This window comes from Cavia porcellus, unplaced genomic scaffold (assembly GCF_034190915.1).
Source record: "Cavia porcellus strain 051 isolate PalLab524CR breed Dunkin Hartley unplaced genomic scaffold, mCavPor4.1 scaffold_2, whole genome shotgun sequence".
Classification (NCBI taxonomy): Eukaryota; Metazoa; Chordata; class Mammalia; order Rodentia; family Caviidae; genus Cavia; species Cavia porcellus.
The window spans coordinates 89,835,020-89,854,568 of NW_026947485.1; the positions used below are offsets into that span (position 1 = coordinate 89,835,020).

At 44.1% G+C, this 19,549-nt stretch overlaps 1 protein-coding gene across 3 annotated transcripts; it reads right to left on the reverse strand.

Annotated features, from left to right (window-relative positions):
- Positions 1-3,880: 3,880 nt before the first annotated feature.
- On the reverse strand, positions 3,881-19,149 carry Spmip5 (sperm microtubule inner protein 5). Of its 3 annotated transcripts, none has more exons than XM_063244813.1 (6): positions 19,095-19,149; positions 17,538-17,603; positions 15,039-15,257; positions 13,559-13,742; positions 11,973-12,070; positions 3,881-4,058 (listed from the first exon to the last, which is right to left on the reverse strand). In XM_063244813.1, exons 2-6 carry the CDS (start codon positions 17,590-17,592, stop codon positions 3,970-3,972), a joined length of 645 nt encoding a protein of 214 aa, XP_063100883.1. In that variant the 5' UTR covers positions 17,593-17,603; positions 19,095-19,149; the 3' UTR covers positions 3,881-3,969. The 3 variants fall into 3 exon arrangements, with proteins under 3 accessions (XP_063100883.1, XP_063100881.1, XP_063100882.1); XM_063244811.1 differs by lacking the exon at positions 3,881-4,058 and adding an exon at positions 11,098-11,455; XM_063244812.1 differs by lacking the exons at positions 3,881-4,058; positions 19,095-19,149 and adding exons at positions 11,098-11,455; positions 17,706-17,800.
- Positions 19,150-19,549: the final 400 nt, after the last annotated feature.

Genomic DNA, 19,549 nt, shown 5'->3' on the forward strand with positions numbered 1-19,549 from the left:
ATGTACTCTTAACATTTCTTACACTAGGGAGACAATACAGTATTTATACATGGGAGTTTGATTTATTTCACTTATGTGTATGGTCTCAAGTTACATTCATTTACCTATAAAAATCTCAATGTGATCATTCTTTATAGCTGAGTAGTACTCCATTGTATAAAAGCACCACATCTTTTTTATCCAGTCCTCAGTCGATGGGCATTTAGGTTGTTTCCAAGATCTGGCTATTACAAATTGTGCTGCTATAAACATGGGTGTGCATATAATCTATCTGCAGCATGAAGCAAGAGGTCATTTTCTTTAAAAAATAATATATGGGAAAATATTCAAATGATACAGAAGGATATTCTTATAAAAGGCAAGTCTCCATCCATTCATGCCTTTAAATTGTCTCCTTTCTTCTTCCCAACTTAGTTTTTTCCAGAAATATTCTGCATATACTTATGTATGTATGTATCTCACACATCTCAACCCAGCCACACACTTTTTGTCCAAGCGTAAATGGTAGAATATTATACATACTGCTATGCAGCTTTCTTTTTCTCATTAACAATAAACTGAATATATTCTCTAACAGCACCAAAAAAGCCTCTTCATTCTTCACAGGCCCTCACAGATTCCACTGAATCATGCACATGGTAGAACCTGTTGAGGGAAACATGAATGGTTCCCCAAATTTTCCTACTACAGATATTTATGCAATTCTTTATCCTTTTATGATATTTTCTATATTATATACATTTGTTTAATAAATGTTTAGAATGTACTTATTTTTATCAACATTGCCAAATTATCCTGGTGACTATTGTACTAATTTACACTCTGGCAAACAACATAGTAGGTCGCACTGTGAAATGGTCAGTTTTGAAGGCAGCATCTCCAGCGATTTCATACAGTTCACTCTAATGTGGTCTGTTGTAAACCCTTCAGCCAATTTGGTTGGTAAAGTGTTTTCCCTCACATAGCACTTTTCTCAGTGCCGAGACAAAATATCTGACACCTGAAGTTAAAGGGAAAAGTTTATTTAGCTCACAGTTTGTAGAGGTTTCAGTCCATAGCCAGCTGGCTCCAAGGCAAGGTGGAGTGGCAGAGGCATTCCAAAGCAGAAACAGTTCATGGCAGGCAAAAGGTTGCAAAACCAGCAAGGCAGGGCCTTACCAGGGCCTTTCTGCCCCTTTCATTTTATTCAGGTCCCTTAGGGCAGATGGCACTCACATTCTTATTCCTAGTGAGCCTAGCATTGCACCATGAACCACTCCCAGCATCACACACTCTAGATCCAGCCACCTCTGAAAAAGCCCCACATACGGTTGCATAAGGCTTTGAGAGGAAAACTCAACACAAGCCATAACACATAGTAATTTGTACTTATATTATTATGAATGAGGAAAGGATATCTTTTCTGTGTTTAATGACTCTCTGTGAGTTTTCTACATTCTTTGCCGTTTAAAGATCTTTTTAAGATTATTTTTACTTTATAAAATCCTTTCTTATTAAGAGAATTAGAATACTCTGGTGATGGGGAGGACCCTCAGGGCAGCACAGCCAGTGTTTCTAGAGCCAAGGGCTGACTCAGGCAAGCCCAAGCCCCAGCTCAGACTTGGAGGGCTCCGCGGGTACCTGAAACCCCAGCATCTTTCCACCTTGGCTGGGACTTGAGAATTATGAGTGATTCAGCCATCAAGATGTGGAAGATGTAAAGACTCTGTATTCCCTTTGCAGGAGGTCTTCAATACGTAATAGAACAAAAGCACTCTAGCTCAGTATCTTGAGGTTTTCTGCACAGCCTGCTTTCTTCCCTCTTTATTTACTACTTTCTAGACCATTTTTTGAAGCCTTGTATAGCACTTACAATATTAGCCTGGTGCAGTGAATTAGGCTTTCCCTGACTGAGACCTGCTAGATCTTCTAGATTCAATAAAACTACAAAGTATAGGAAGGAAGTACTCAGGCCTGACTGCATTGAGAGACTTCAAAAGAAAAGCTTGTGTCCAGGCTGTATCCTAGACCATACAACCATTTCTAAGGTGGGGGACCAGTATTATTAAAGCTCTGGGAGATATACAGCCATGAGTGAGAATGAAGATGTGTCCTGCTAACGGTTTGTAATGAAATTTTCTTTACTTAAACAAACTCTCATAGTGTGTAGAGTGTGTGAACTCGATTCTACAGTCAGGCTGAACAGGTCTTGAATCACAGCTTCAAGATCTGTACGCCTCGCGTCAGCTACTTGACCCTTCTGACCTCAACACTTCCTCAGGCATAATCAGCTCTGCCCACAGAGTGGCTGGAGGATACAATGGATAAAGCATGCAGAACACAGGCCACAAAGGCTGGCTGGCACGAGTTATTCTTTAAGAGTAAGAGAGACACTGAAGACAAAGAAGTAAAAAAGCCATGACCTCAGAGAAGGTGTTTGAAGTGGACACAGCAAAGGACTAGAATTTAGAATATTTAAAAGGAAAACTCAACAGAGAAATGGACAAAGAACATGAGTGGTCAGCCCAATAGAAGACATTTTGTTTATGTTGTTTTAATGAACCACCCAGTGCTGGGCAATGTGCAAAGAAAACAGGTCTACTTGGCCCACAATTCTGGTGACTGGAAATTCCTAACAGTACAGTGCTGTCACCTTGTGAGGACCTCCTGGCCGTGTCACAATATGGCAGATAAGCAGGCAGGTGCAGAGGCATAGTGTGAAGGAGCAAAAACAAGAAAGAGCCAAGAAAGCCAAACTCACTGTATCACAGCCCAGCCTCGTGGGAACTAATCCAGTCCTGTGAGAACCGACTCATTTCGTGGGAGGACGTTATTCCCTCCCAAAGATGGAACCCCTACAGCCTAATCATCTTCCACTATACCCCACCTCTTAAAAATCCTCCTTCTTTCAACATCACCAGCCTGGAGATCTGGCTTCCAACATGGGAACCTTTGTGGGAAAACCAGATCCAAAACACAGCTGAGGTAACCTAAATTATAAATGTTTGAGATCCAACCTTACTAGTAATCAGAGGAATACAAATGAAGTCAAGAAATAATGTTCATATCCATCAGATTATCCAAAATATAACTTCAGCAAAAAAAAAAATTAACCAAGACCCACATGTACCAACATCAATGGAACTCAAAAATATCCCATTGAGGAGAAAAGCCAGCATCCCAACAAAACCACTAGGACACAGAAACACACACTTTGTGCATTTTCATTCATGAAACACTACTATCACCATATATGTATTTCAAAATATCAAACCATGGCCCACAAGTCAATTTAGGACACTTTAAATGACCATTTTGTTTTTTGGTACCGGGGATCGAACTCACGACCACTAGGCACTTGCCAGGCAGGCTCTTATGCCACCGAGCTAAATCCCCAGCCCCACCATTAATGTTTTATTTATTTTTTATTACAAAATGATTTCAAGAAAATAGATAAAAGTTCATCTTTGCAAATTTCTGGTAGTTTTAGTGGTGCTTGTCAATTTATAGTTTTTTAATACAAATTTAAAAGCAAAGGGAAAGAGAGATCCATTGATTGATTCCAGGGAAGATGAGAGGGCTACCCTGGAGCCTGTGTGTATGAGACTTGGCATATTCTGCAGTTCGGGACCCCCAGCAGGTGAAAGGTGACCGAGTGCCATTTGATGGTAGACCACTCCCCCATGGCATTCCTAGGTCTATATTTGGATTCAGATTCTGATTTATTAGCTACCATCCCTAAGACACACAGAAAGAGGGAGAGAGAGAGAGAGAGAGAGAGAGAGAGAGAGAGCCCATGTCTGTCACTTTCATTCCTGACAGCTTTGTCACTTGTCCCTGGTGTCACACTATCATCCCTGTAACAAATGGCACTGCCAATGCAGACCTAGACAGAACCCTGCTGGGCCAGCAGACACCACAGCCATGTACATGATTTTATTTCATAGCACTAACCTATGCAGGCACAGGACACATAATCCCAGAAAGTCTTTACAGAATCAAGATGTTAATGGTAACAAAAGTGTGATTTTTTAAAAAATCATCTGAGAATCCGCATCTTCCTCCCATCTTCTCAGCCTCTGTGGGGGAAAAATGAATATTTTACAAAGCTATTTCATAAAATGTTATGTTAAATGAAGAACAAATTACTTTCTCCTTTACTAGCTTTTAATGCTAATAGCCCCATTTATTCCCGACCTTCAGAAATATGAGATATTTTTAAATGACAACATAAAAAGAGTTCCTCTTTGAAAACCCAAACTACTTTAGACCACATATTATTACTTATAAGTATAATGTGTACCAGCCTCACACATTTCAGCAGCCCCTTTATATGTAGCTGGTATATATTTCAGTTGACATTTATTGTTCTCCTGCATACGTGTCAAATTCCTTAATGACGACTCTGACAAAGGCCCAGCACTCAGTATATATAAATTACATTTGCTACCATATAATCAGCGTTATCTATTAGAATGCTATTTGTGACAAGTCATGTTCAAAATAAAAATTGAATTGATTTTTGTTATTTTAATATTGTGCCACTCGCAGCAAGCCTTTGATTGAATCTTAAACACTTTAATGCTCTATTTTTGTTTGAGGCAGATCAGAAATGGAATTTGCACTATTCACAAAGCTAAAACAATTTGTAAAACAACAAAATCAAATTTCAAAAAGCATCTTTATTTTCAAGCCAAGGGAATAAATTTGGTAAAGCTATCGTTATGGGATGTAGGAGTTAACAAAGAAAACCACAGACGCGCACATTTAATTTCTATGCATCCATTTTCATCTAAATTAGATTTTAACTTTAATGCAGGGCCTGAAAAGCCTCTCTCAGGCCTTTGTTTCTGCCTTTTCTCTGAAGCCATCGCAGGCTTTATCCCAGCTAACGCAAGATCCAAATCTTTCTTTGCTCCCTCTCTTGGCAGCGGGCTTGGGTTGTGTACTGAATGCTCTGGATGCCAGAGAATCTGTTTCTGGAACCCCACAAGGGCGTGTCTCTCAAAGGGGTGAGTGTCTGACCCACATGGCAAACAAAAATGTCACAATTTGAATAGTGGCTTAATGGCAGGGGTGGATGAATTAGGACCAACTGTTCTTTGAATGTCCCTCTTGGCTAAAAATGACCCTCACATTGTTTATTGGCTCCTTACAGATTCAAAAGATGCCTATTTCATGTTATGTGAAAATTATATAAAACTATATTTCATGATTGTCAACAAAGTTTTATGTGACCACAGCAGCTTCTCAGTCACTTACATGATATCTCTAGCTGCTTTCCTGCTGTTCTAATCACTTTCCTGAAAAATACCCAACACCTGCAACTTAAAGGCTTTTTCAGTTCATAGTTTCAGTCCATGGTCCATTGGCTCCAAGGCAGAAACAGCATGGCAAAGGGGCAGGCAAAGAAAGGGTGCTCAACCCACGGCAAAGAGAAAGCAGAAAGAAGAGGAGCAAGGAGCAAACATACACCCCTCTGGATCACATCCCCAGAGACCAAATTCCAACCAGGTTCCACCTCCTAGCCGCACAGTCTACTAAACCCATCAATGGGAGAATCACAGATGAGAATCATTCCCAGTTATCCAACCACCTTCTAAACACATGAGAATTGGGGGGTATTGTAGATCTAAACTTTAACATCTACTTAAATGGCAGAACTCTTGTCATTTTCCATATGACCCATGAAGCCTAATGTATTTACTATTTGGCCCTTTGTAGAAAAAGTTTTCAACCCTGGCTTGGCAGGAGGGCTTAGTGATTTATAATCTACAAAGGGAATTAGCACCTTTAGGGCAGGAAGCTGAGATAGTGCTCAAATAAAATGCTGCTTTCAGGATTATCGATGTACTAGAAGAATGTTTCAGACACATTGGCTAAAAAGGTCCTCACAGTACCCTTACATAGATAAAATGAGAAGAACAACAAGAAGCAACAGAACCCCAACCTCACAAAGCTGCAGGCTGTAAAAACGTACACAAGAATTGTAGAAGTATCCGAAATGCCCTGGATCAATACTTGAAATGCTCACAAAACTTGGGAGCGAGTTTCAGCAAATGGAAGTGGTTCAGGCTACTGCTGAAACATCTTAGAGCCTGATGGGGTCTGAGATAGTGGAAGGCAAAGGGAACCACTGAAACTAGAGGAGCCGAGAAAATTAGTTCCCTTGCATGACTTTGAGGTCAGCATCCATCAGAAATGACAGCTAAAGAATGTGAGACTGGGACCCCTTCCAGATGGTGCCTGTAGCAAGTCAGGAGAAGTGAGTTGCTTGGTGCTGCTCAGTTTTTGGAGAATCTAGACAAATCTTATTCGAATCTAAACATATATTTCTCATTTTTTCCTGAAAAGAATTGGTTTGGGGAGCATAGTATAATCTGGAGTACCCTGCCTGCCCCATCAGCTGCAAAGAGGAGGCTACCAAGGAGACGGCAGATGGCTAGAGGATCTGCCTGCAGGATAGGGTCAGCATCACCAATGACAGCTCACACTTATGGTTGTTCAACCTAGCCTATGGAGCAGGGCAAGCCTGGGAGATTTGTAGGAGAAGTAATCTGCACAAGGAACTCAGAGGCCTTCTGAGAAAAAAGGGGTCAAGACTCCAACTCATAACTCAATGGAGTGGGACAGGCAGCTGAGCTGCAAGGTTTGAGCACAGAGGAGAGAGATGAAATCCTGTCTTATCCTTCACTGAGTCTTTTAGCTTCTGCCATTTTTGTCTTTCTTTCCAGGTGCTGTGGTCAACACGAAACAGGAGGCCTGAAATTTTTACACCTGAAAAATGCCATGCAAAGCTTTTTGGGTACATTTTTTAGTTAATCCTTCAAAATCCTTCAAGAGGAAGGTGTTAACATCATTTTAAAACAAAACACAAGTTTTAAGGAATTAAGTTTCCTGTGCAAGATCACTCAGCAATTTTGTGGCATCAGTAGGCAAGAGGACCCATAACACCTGGCTTACAACCCCCCTAGCCCCATGGTGTTGGGTCCCTTAAGTTTATTGCACTGTACTCCTATTGTTTATCTTCTCATCTGTTTCATCTTTTGGAGCTCATTGTATGAAATCATGACATGTATAAGTTAACTTATATTATTGTGAAAATAACCAAGGAAACTTACATACTGTGAAGGTTATGTTTTTAAGACAGGCCTCAGCTCTGCCACTTACCTTCTGTGTGACCCCTCAGTTAGCATCTCTCTCTCTCTCTCTCTCTCTCTCTCTCTCTCTCTCTCTCTCTTTCTGTGCTGGAGATCAAAACCAGGGTCTCCCAAATGCTAGGCAGATGCTCTCCCACTGAGTTACCCTCCCTGGCCCATACCTGCTTATAGTTTTACTCTTCAGAACCATGCTACTAGGTAAGTTCTTCTGTTATCTTCATTTTGCAGAGTAGGAATTTGATGCTCAGGGGTTAAGTAGAAAATATCCAGAGTCATGCAGCCAGGACAAAAAGCCCAGTTGAGACAGGTACTGTGGAAGCCTGCCTTATGCTCACACTTCACAGCTGTGCTTGAGTAAAATTAAAGCCATGATTGTATCTTGTTCAGGGACAACTGGTCACCACTGTGGGGTGTGGAGTGGGGATGGAGAATGTCTGTGTCCCCTCCTAATGCCGGCTTCCAGTGGCTGTCTTGCACAGAAAGAAAAAATTATGACTCCTAAAGGAGAGCTTTTTCACAGAGGCCACACTAGCCTGACAAAAGGTACAGTTAGCCCAGGAAATTTTGTCTTATCAGGTAATGGAATTGACTTTAGTGGCAGGAATGAGCTCATTCTGGACGCAGCTTGTTTTTAATGATAATTTCCTGAATCGTAAACTCACCTCTCTATACCTCTCCCAACCTACAGACAATGCTCTAGAAATTATAGGCCAGGGAGAAACAGAAAAGATGATTAAGAATTACAATTTGGAACTGCTAAAAAAAATGTTATGGCTTTGCACACTAATTTTGGTGATCACAATCATGAACGTATTAGATCATGTTAAAGAATTTTCTAAATGGCCTTTGTTATTTCCGTTACTGAATTGTTATTGTTGGCTTGGTCTGGTTTGGTTGGTTTGGTTTTGACCTTACTGTTGAAGATTTTTCTTTTAAGTGCAGAATGAATGAGTCATCTGCTAAAATATTGGTGCACGATATGATCTTGTAGGGAAAGCAAGATGAGGGCCAGCCTGGCACCTCAGGGACTTGGCCCCATGAGACCACGTGACCCTGGCAGTTTGAGGTCCATCTCCTGGTTTTCTTTCTGGGAGTCTGAGGTCACTCCTTCATGCTTTAAAAAAAAAAAAAAAAACTAGAAAAAAGTCACCAAACTTTGCCCCAGGCCTTTTAAGAGAATGCCAACTGCCTTCTTTTGAGGTATGGCATTTTTTCCTTTAAATACATAATCTCCAAAAGATTAGTTAATGAAATTCAAATAAAGCTTTTTAAAATAATATGTTCTCCTGATTATGAAAGCAATACCTTCTGGCTGTGGAAAAATCAGAAAAAGCACAAAGAAAAGAAAACCCAGGGGCACCATCAATGAAATGACCATTGTTACCACAAGAGGACAGCTCTCCCTTTCAATTAAACAGAAGATGCAATTACGGTGTGTGTCTGTGTATAGACATAGCTTTAGTGCTTTTATACATGATATGACCTTTTGTTTTCAAGTACTGTATCCTAAATATTTCTCCATACAGTAGTCTTCCATCACATCACCTTTTAAACAATCGTCTACACTATAATCCCGCATCCTGCAGAGATTATGATCTCAGTAAGGTTGTTGTTTGTTCTGGAAGATAGTTGCCCTTTTCATTTGATTTTTCATTTTGCTGCTCAAGGGTCCTTAACCATTTCTGGGTGCTGAAGCTGTCTGGTGAATTCCACTAGTCTTTTTTTTTCTTTTAGAAAAATGTGCACATTAAGATATGTAAGATTACAAAGGAAATGCTATCAAAACATTAAAAAGAACAGATTTGTGTGTAATATGCATGTTTCTTCCTATATTGAATAACAGTATATTAGTAATAGAAGAGCAGTTCTCCTAACCACTAAAACTGTAAAATAGAGGTAAGGTTAATATTCTTTCATTTGTTTACAACAAATGGCATATGACAAAAAGATCTTTGTTTCCTCTGGAGCTGAGGTGACAGGCCCTGCTGTATCTATTGCTGATGTTTATTAAGAGGATACTACCAAACTACACTTGGAGAGCTGTGGAGACAAAGATGGTGCCTTTTTCTCACTGAAGTTTTCCATCTTCCTGATTCTGACCCATGGCACCTTGGGAGGGCAGGAAGCCCAGACAAAAGTTTTGCCTCTGGAAGAATTCCCATTAGTTTTGGTCTGTGTACTTTTGAGTCATTTGATGCCAATGCCCCATTTGGGCTCTGTTTTAGCTTTTTGGGTTTTTTTGTTTGTTTGTTTGTTTGTTTGTTTGTTTTTGTTTTAGCTTTTCATTGCTGTGACAAAATATCTGAGAAAAACAAGTTACAGGAGAAAAGGTTTACTTTGGCTCATGGTTTCAAAGTCCATGGTTAGACATCTCTATTGTTTTGGGGTCCATGGCAAGGCAGAAACATGGCAGAAGGGCCAGGAAGAGAAAGCTGCTCACCTTACAGCAGCCAGGAGGTAGAGAAAGAGAAAGAGTAAGACAGAAAGTGACCAGGGACCAGATATGGTCACCCAGGTTACACTCTATGATCTGCTCCCCTAAATTAAGCTTCATCTCCAATAACCATCCCCTCCCAACAATGTCATCAAGATTATGATCTCAGTAAGGTGATTAACTCACTAATGAACTTAAGGCCTTTGTGATCCAGTCAGTGCCTTCTCTAGCACCCACCCCTGAACACTGCTGTACTGAGAACTGTATTTGAGACTTTTCTGTGGTTGGGCCAAAATACTTGACACCCATAAAGAAGGGGAGGCTTATTTTGCCTCCTGGTTTTGGAAGGATTCAACCTCCACATGGTCAGCTGGCTTCAAGGCAGAAACGGCATGGTACAAGGCAAGGCAGAGGAAAGCTGCTCAGCCTGTGGGAGTTAGGAAGTGGACAGACAGGAGGAGCCAGGGACAAAAATACTCTCTTCTAGCTCATCCTAGTGATGAGCAATATCTAGGCCCCACTTTCTATCACACATGAAGCTATGAGCCAGAAATCAGTGGATTAATCCACTGGTGAGTATAGACTCCTCATGATCCAATCACCTTCCAAAAGTTCTACTTCTGAACATGTGAAATTTCCAGGAGAGGGTGCAGGGGGAGTGGACTTGTTTTAGATCTAAACCATAACAGGGACTAAGCCATCAGTGCATGAGACTTTGGGGGACACTTCGTATTTAAACTACCCACACCCCATGCCCAGTTACAGAGCTGCTTCCGATCTCTTCCACATGAAGGCTGCCTGGTGAGGTCAGAAGAGTGCCTGTCAGGGACAAGGGGGCAAGTAGCCAGGGACAAGGGGGCAAGTAGCCAGAGCTGCAGGTTGACAGATATCCCTGCAACAAAGCCCTTCAGAACACAACTGATTTAGAAATAGTCATTGTAGGTACGATTAGTTAAGATGAGGTCAGACTGGAGTAAGGCAGGCTCCTAACCCAACATTACTGCTGTGTTCATAGAGGATGACTATGAGAAGACCCAGAGACCCAAGGAAAACAGCGTGTAACTTGGGGAGCAGAGATTATAGTTATGCCCCAAAGACTGCGATGGTGGCTGAGGGGTTAGGAAGAGGCAAGGACTGCCCTCTACATATCAGAGGGAAGAGACCCTGCTAGCAACTTGATTTTAGATGTCTGCCCCACCCCCAGAACTGTGAGACAATAAGCTTTTCTGTCTGAAGCCATTGATTGCTAGTACTTTGTTAGGGCAGCCCCGGAAAACCAATACAGCTGGGGTCTGGCAGCTGCGGCCTCCTGGGGGCGTGGCGTCTATGCCAAGGTTGAGGACACAGCATGCCAGGCCCAGGATGGCTGAGAAGGACAGACTGTTCAGGAGGCTGGGCTGGGCTCAGAGAAGAGCCTGGCCAAGCTATGACAGTTTGCCTCAAGGATTAGAAAGTGACAACCTCACCCTGGTCCTTCCCAAGGTCAGCAACACCTGGAAAAAACAGCCTTAACATCCTCCAGCGCTCTGAGAAGGATCCTCTTTATTCCCACAGGACAACAGAAGACCTGTGTCATAATGTCGTGTCATCGCCAAGGCAGACAGCAGGAAAGAGTTCCGGCTGTTGAGCTTCTCACTGCCCACTGGAGTGTGGTGAGAGGCTGGGTCTGGGGTGAGGACAGCAGGCTTTTGGCACCCCCACCCCACCTCTCCCTGAGAGCCCACAGGCTCCTAGGCGTCTGCATGCTTCACTGAGGACAGTGGCTCTAGATAGGTCTCCCTGTTGCTGCACATATTTGGTATATGAGCACAGCCACATGTCACCGGAGCTCTGGAGTCCTCTGGAGTTCTCTGGGGTCTTCCAAGTGCAGGGCAGATTCCCCCTGGAAGACAGTAGCAAGCTTGTGGCCAGCTCAGGAGAGAAGGCTCTGCAAACATTTCATTACCCTTTGAAATGCAGTGCACACGGACTGGGGGCCCACACTTGTGATCCAAGTGCTAGAGAGGCTAGGGCAAGAAGCAAGTTCAAAGCCAAGTTGGATCATATAGCAAAATTCTGTCTGTGCTGAGTGGTGGTGCATGCCTATAATCCCAGCACTCAGGAGGCTGAGACAGGAGAATGGCTGTGAGTTTGAGGCCAGCCTGGGCTACAAAATGAGTTCAAGGCCAGGCTGAACTGCATAGTAAAACTCTGTTTAAAAAAGATGAGAGAGAGAGAGAGAGAGAGAGAGAGAGAGAGAGAGAGAGAGAGAAAAGGGAGAAGGAAGAGAGGAGAGAGAGAGAGACATCGTGCCCTGTCTAAAAAGGCAAAAAGGAAGGAAGGAATGAAAGAAGGAAGAAAGGGAGGGAGGGAGGGAGGGAGGGATAGCAGTAGGAAGGAAAGGAAGAGCCTTTCCTTACCTGAGCTGGAGAAGTCTGAGTATTTGGCCACTGGCTCTTCATGCTGTAAGACTTTGGGGGCAAGAGCAGAAGGTTGTGTGGAGTTACCTCCATACAGTCTGTAGTAAGAACAAAGGTCAGAAAGTTATTTCTTTTAATAATAAAATAAGACAATACAATATGCAGGTGCTGGGAAAGCATGCTATATCCCAGTTCTTACAACTGACCCTAAAGGTTAAAAGTATTGTCTCCATTTTGTGGGAGGAGAAACAGACCACAGGAAGCACCCTGTACTGTGCCCAGGTATCACCTTCCATCTCCTTCCCGCAGCATCCCTGACAGGTGGCCCTGTAAGGTTTTACTCCCCCCCCCCCAATCCTACAAACCAGCAAAACCGCCCCAGGGAACTCTTGGGAGCAAAGCGTGACAGTGACATGGGAGGCCCTTCCATATAACTAATTGCATCAAATATTTCAAGGAAAAAGACAGACACTATGGTAACTACTATTAAGTCAGGTTATATGGTGGTGAAGTACTAGGTTGCTGAAACAGTCATGCTTTGACCTCTATTGTTACATTGTTATGTCCTGTTTTATCTCAATCTCCCCCTTATTCTTTTAAAAAAATTATTTAGTCATTTCTTATGTTTGTCTCAATTAAAGAAAAAATTTAAAAAATTAGGATATATAAATAGTAACTCTTTTTGATTTCCTATTAACTTGTTTTGAAGTCCTGTAATACTCCCACGATCTTGTTTTGACTGATTAGACTCTGTTCCATTCTATATGATAGTATCAAGTTTAAAGACATAGGCAACTACTTTGAAGGCAATAAGATTCACTAAGATACCCATTCTGGTTTGACTATTGTCTTCTTTGGAAGTCCTGTAATGTTTACAATGCCTAAGTTTTATTGGTCTTGTTCTCTACTGTTTTGTCCAACTTTATAATATCTAATGAGATAGACAATTCTTTTTAAGGAAACAAGAGACAACAAGAGATAACCATTGTTGATAACCTTGTACTCTGTTCTACACCATGTGCTACGTCTATCCTTGGTATTGACTGACAGCTTTGTTTTGCCATATTTGACTGTATTCTCTCCCCCCCCCAAAAAAGTAATAAGCACTAAGGAGTAATAAAATCCAAAATGTGTAAATTTTGTTGTAAAAAAGAGAGGGAAAAAAAAGAAAACAAAAAGAAAAAGAGCTCTAACGGATATAACAGCAAGTGTGTTTGGGGGTGTTAAATAGCTGACTATTATCAATGTTTTTGGATCATTGAACACAGATGTTTACAGTCTCCCTATTTGAATGTCCACCTTGTATTCTTTGATACTGTGATTTGAGCAACTATTTTCAAGATGATAATATGTAATCTACTAACAGGTGATTTCTTATTTTTTTTTTTTTGTAGTTCTGTATTACGTGTACCCTTACACCACTTTGTTTTGTTTTGTGTTTTTCTCTTTTTCCTCTTAAAAAAAAAAAAAAAAAAACTAATTGCACCCAAGATGGTCCCTGTGCAGATGGGGCACCTGGTAACCCCAGCCAGTCTGCTCTTCTCCCGCCTGCTACCGCCTGTGGCTGTGACCCAAGCCATACTTACTCCGCATATTTCTGATGTGCCCGCTCGGCCAGCTCCTTGATGTTCAGGAAGTCTTTGTAGCAGTTTCTGGCCATGACAGTGTACCTCGTGGCACAGCCCAGCTCAGTGACCCTGGCTCTGGGCAGGAAGCCCGCCCAGCCAGGGATTGGGGGCTCCTGGGGGGGTTTCTTCATGTTCTTACATTCTGTAAAGAGACACCGTGCTTCCTGAGGGCACTGAACAGTGAGCTGTGCCCACGAGCTCGCTAACACCAGTCAGCTAATCAAAGTCTACACGTGGTACAGAGCCACAGCCACCATGAATGGTGGTACCCTGTGTCAGGGACCTGGGAAATGGTGCTTCCTCACCATTGTTACCTCCCACGTATGAAGAAAAAGACTTGCAAAGAGATTCAGAGAGGCTTGACCAGGAATGGGCAGGGCCAGGGCCCAAGCCTGGTCTGGCTGAGTTTCCGGTCCTGCTTTTCTCTCAGGTTGGTGAACACACTGCCAGCATCCTCTGGGATGTTTTATGTAATGGAGGGAAAAAGATATGCATCCAGGGAATCAGGAGAAAACACACTGGACTCAGTAGTACCAGTTACCTTTCTTTGGTTCATTGCTATGACTCTGGCTGGTGGGGTGACCTTGAGCAAGTTTCACAGCCCCCACTGTCTCCTCCAGTTGCCATAAAAGCTGAGTGAGTCCAAAGATCCCAGAACTCAGAGCCAGAGGGCACCGTTAGGAGCATCTAGTCCCTGCCTGGGATGAAGAAACTGGAGCCCAGAGAGGGGAACCAAGTTACCTTAGATCACACAGCAAGTAGTTAAAAGAGCTGGGCTAAATCCCAACTTGGCCGGATATTCTTTGCATTGTTTGAAAAAATTTAAAGTACAACAAACATGTAAAGTATCATACGTTCTTGAAAAGACCCCAAAACAGTTATAACAGTAAAGCCCATTTTTTAAAGGCCTTTTAGACTTCAAAATAACTTAGGTCAAATCGTTGTGACTATAATGAAGTCAGCCTTGGTGGCATTGCTTCTCATTCAAGGCAAAGCTTCTCCTACAGAACTGGTGCCTGGAGGAACTGCTTTCAAACCCCTACTGACATTGGCATCTTGCTGTAACCCCAACCAAGTGGCCCCACCTCTGGCAACCTTGCTTCGCCTGCCCCTGAGAGGGAGTGCTGTGTGGCCGGGGAATTCCAATGGCCAGCACCTAGAAGGGAACTGAACAATGCTATCTGCAGACCCAGATGCTGAAGTTTGGAAGTGCGCTGTGATGCCTTGCTCTGAGTTCTCGGAGCAGCCCCTTCTGCAGACCAGGCCTGTGTCCCTCCCCTTACATGCATATCTTTCTGGTATGCACAAACTGAGCCTTTCATTTTGCATGGAGTACCAGGGACATGGAGCAATGCTGGGGTCTGTGCTGTCCGTGGCTGCATGCTGGGGTGCGTGCTTGGGGCCAGGGCTGGGGGAAGCTGGTTTGGGGCACTCCTACCCAGAGTCAGGGGGTGGTATTGCCGGGCGTACTCATGCAGCACCCTCAGGACCGTCTCCTCGGAGCACACGGGTTTCAGCTTCGGAGCAGTGGCCACGGCGCAGCGGAATTCCTCCAGCTGGTCTTTGTATCGCTGCGTCTTCTCCCGGAAGGTTTTCAGACAGTGCTCCACACTGTCCTCACTGGAGGTTTCCTGGCAGCTGAGGAACGGCACGAAGCCTGCAAGATCCGGTGGCACCGCGGCCTTGAGCAAGGCAGGCTAGTGAGGAGGGTGGACCCACCTCGAATACCCATCACTGCCGCCTGCCATTCGGCTTCTTCCCCAGCCAGCTCCTCTGTAGTTTTCCAAAGGCCATTAATACAGGCGGTATTGCTGTTTTCACTGTAGCCGGGCCCTCCCAAGGCCACAAAAAATGACCTTGGAACCAGGGAGGGAAGGCCGCTTTCAACAAAGGCAACGACAGTCATATTCTTTGATAGCAAAACCCTGATGTCAGCGTGAACAATGGGGAAAGCATTAATGGGCCAAAATGTGGTCTGAGGAGTACTTGAAATTATGTCTCTTTTTAGTGAGAAAGCACATTTCCCTTGACACTTCCCAAATTGCATTTGGGATCTTTCTTGCTGGACCATGGGGAAATTGCAGGCTTATTAAAAGCCGAGACATATTACACAAAAAGTAAACTCATTATCTGCAAGACCCACCCCTAGGACAATTTTTCACCATTTCCCACAAAATAACATATGATCATTACAATTAGCATGGGTAAAACACAACTACTTAAACTGGCTGCTGAACCCTAAATGCTATAAATATGATCAGAATCAGACTCTTTTAAAAGAACAATTGAGGAACACTGGTTAAGAACTTGGTTTTAATTGCAAAATAAACAAACAAATATCTTTCAGGATTACAACCTAACATTTTTGCTTTTTTCCCTATGGAAAGAAAACCTAGCTAAAGCACGAAGGCAGGAACCCCCAAGCTCTGAGCCCTGTCACAAGCCATCTCTGGAAGAACAGAATTAATAGACTGCCCTTGGCAGTATCAATACTCTGCACATTATCCAGTGTCTACAATCCACAGATCAACGGATAACCTAATGTCACAGGGGAAGCCACAGAACCCTAGGGGCCTTACCACAGTGGCTTCCCTGCTCAGGGCCTATGCTGGTGTATACGGATTCTATGTGCTAACAGGAATGTGCATGAGTGTGTGTATATGTGTGCATGTGTGTGTGCACACATGCCTTTGAGTCTAAGCACTAACATATTTAAAACAGTCATTGCAACAATTGTGTGGTCCACATAGTGGGTTGTGCTGTACCCCAACATAGATTCCCCTGAACCTGTGAAATGGTCTTCCCTAGAAAGAGCCTTTACAGATATAATTAAGGTTCTAAAAATGAGATCATTCTAGATTTAGGATGGGCCCTAAATTCAATGATTGGTGTCCTTATAAATGAAAAGAAGAGATTTGAGGCACACAAAATTAGAGATCCAGGAGAATAAGGAGTCCTGTGAAGATGGAGGCAGAGGCTGCAGTAATACTGACACAAGCCAGGGGCCACTGGGACACCCAGAAGCATGAAAGGGCAAAGGAAAGATCCTCTGCAGACTTCAGAGAGGACATGGCGCTACTGGCCCTTTGATCAGATTTGTAGCCAGTGGAACAGGGAAATAAGTTCTTGTTTTTAATCACCTGGTTTATGGGACCTGATTACAGTGCCCTCTGAAACAAATGCACCCATTTTATAGGATGTTTTCCCCTTACCATGAGCAGGTGAGGTGCTTATAGTCACTTAGACAGTGGCCACACAGACAGTTGACCCACACGCCGGACGTGCCAGAACCAAAGCCTGTTATTCAGCCAGAAGGGCCAGGGTGAGGCTAGGATCATGCAATAGTCCCAAGCACCTCTGCCTCCCACCCCCCAGAATATCTGAGGATAAGAAGGCACATGGAGCCACTGGGTTTATCACCCACAGTATGTGATGCAGTGAACTCTTAGTGGCCCAGAAGCCTGAGAAGAAAGTCTTTAGGAAGAATGGCCCATGGTCCTATTTGGCCAAGGACTAAGGGACTTGCAGTTGCCAGGACAGCCCCCACCCCAAATAACAGGGCAATTGACCACCACCCCTTAGGAGATACAGGAAAAAATAAGAGCACAGATCCTCCCTGGGGGTGGGGGGCAATTTGAGAAAGCCCAATCAGGGAAGGGCAGGGCTGTAACTTTTCACTAGATCAATCCTCATAGCACTCTTAACCTTGCTGAAATTCATTGAACAGGCTCAAAGCACTTCCAGCATGCATGCATGTCAGAGAGATCTGGTCTAAGCCTTTTCTCTCCATGTATCAGAGTCCAGCTATCAGCAATGCTGTGTTCAGGATATCTTAGAAGCTGGAGAACCTACACTAACACAATGAGCTGGTAAGATACCGACAATGGGTCAAGACAAGGAAAGAGACCATGACCACGTTCTCCAGGCTGCCACTTACCACTGTAGCCTGGTGCAATTGGCAGTTGCCTCATGAAGATCTTGGAAGACTCCATGATTTTGTTCTCTGTTAATGAAGGAGGGAAAGAAATCACCTTATCAAAAATTCCTGCATCAAAAACTTACTCCTTGTGTGCCAGAAAACTTGAGAGTTAAAGAATGACCTTACCAGAGCCTAGGAAGCACCACCGTCTCACTCAAGGCCAGCAGCAGAGATGGTTTCAGTTACAAGGATCATGGAGATCATTATCTTTTATGCTCTCTTAGATAACAGATATACAGGTCACTGCCCATGAATGTCTCCCTTTCCTGGCAGACTCCTCCCATCCATCCATCCATCCACCCATCCATCCCTCCACTCGTCCATCCACCCGTCCATCCATACACTCATTCATCCACCCAAAAATCATGAACTATATGCATACTACAGCAATAAATGTGACAGAAACTGGGAATATAAAGATAAGCAAGACCCAGAAGCCCCCATGTAGGACTCATAATTTGGGGAAGAGGAGAGATGAGATTCCTACATTAACACAACTTTCTTTAGCCAGCGATAATTTTTGCCTCCACCACCTTTGCCCTCAGAACATTTGGCAATGTCTAGAAAATTTTTGGCTGTCATATATGGGGGCATCAGCTACCAATAGTATCTAATGCGTAGGATGCTACACACTAGAGAATCACAACAAAAAATCAGAATAGGTCATGACTTGAAGGAATCAGAAAGGCTCAAAAAAGTTGGCGTGGCATCCAAGGGGAATAGCAGGGTGTGGTGGGGCCCAGTACCGGTTTATGTGGATGCTCTCTTTGGAACAAAGAGCTTTCCTGCCTCAGGAATCACCAGTTATCTCCCCATCCCAAATCAGCCAGGGTTTGCCACTGAATCCTGTGGCTACTGCCATCTCCTGTCCTAATTGGTCTCCTTGAAGCAGTGCTCTGAAGTCAGGAAGGTGGGGCTGTTGGGTAGAAGGAAGGGCCACCTTCCAGGGCCGTCAGCAGTAATAGGCACTGCTAAAGGAGTTCAGCCCTTACCAAGCCAGGAGCAGCAAGGCCAGAACCACATCTAGAACCCCTGGCCTCAGGGTTGAATCCTGAGAGGTATTGGTGCTGGTCAGGCGGAGCAGACTGCAAATGAGTGTCCAGCACCTCCACCTGCCAACCAAGAATTATTCTCAAAGCCTTCCATGCACCATATCAGCAAGCCCTCTCAGCAGCCTTCCGACATAGCCATTTCTAGGCCAGAGTCAGACATGTAGAGAAGACTAGATACGCACGGCTTAGGGAACTGCTCGCTGCTCTTAATGCCCACAGCTTCTCTATGGGCAAGAACCCAAGCTACAGATAAAGCATACTGAGATTAAGTAATTCTTTTGAGAGTTATGGCATGAAAGTGGGCATGAATAGGTGACTCTCAGGGACAGAAGTGTGAACCTTCGGTGGGACCCAGAAGGCCTGCCTGGAGGAGGTGGGCAGGAAGCACATGACCCTGAGGAGGAAGGCAGAACAGAACATGAATCTTTACCCACCACCCCATGCTCACCCCAGCTGCTCTCACCTGGGTGCCTGGATCACCCCTGGCCTCCCTCCACCCCCCACCTCCAGTCTCCAGCCTCCCCCCAGCCTTTGTGAGCTCACCCAGGGTGGGGCATGCTGAGCCGGCCCCTCCCTTCTCTTTTAGAACCTGGGATCCAGAGGAGCTTGAGCCAAGAAATTTGGGGTGCTGCCCTCTGAGCCCCATTCAGCCCAGCCCCAGGTGAAAATCTGGACATTTTCTCAGTGTACATCTGGCCTCAGAGCCTCAGAGTTGTCACGTGTCCGTCCCCCTGGGGTGTGTGTGTGGTGGTGGTGGGGGGGGTTCTGCTGTGTGTATGGCATTGAAGAAGCGGCAGGAACAGTTTCTGTCCCCAGTGCCCCACAGAGGGTGCAATGGTGGTGACCGAGTCAGCTCAAGGCAGAGCTGTGTAAAGGCCAGCAGTAGCCAGAGAGCTGGGAGAGGAGCTGAAGTTTTGT

Bases quoted from the DNA above. Each gene is read 5' to 3' on its own strand.
- Spmip5 (XM_063244811.1), bottom strand. From the start codon at position 17,592: ATGGAGTCTTCCAAGATCTTCATGAGGCAACTGCCAATTGCACCAGGC. The intron at 12,071-13,558 runs GTAAGTATGGCT...TTCTTACTACAG, and splicing joins GCACATCAGAAATATGCGGA to ACTGTATGGAGGTAACTCCA. The intron at 11,456-11,972 runs GTAAGGAAAGGC...ACTGTCTTCCAG, and splicing joins CTCAGACTTCTCCAGCTCAG to GGGGAATCTGCCCTGCACTT.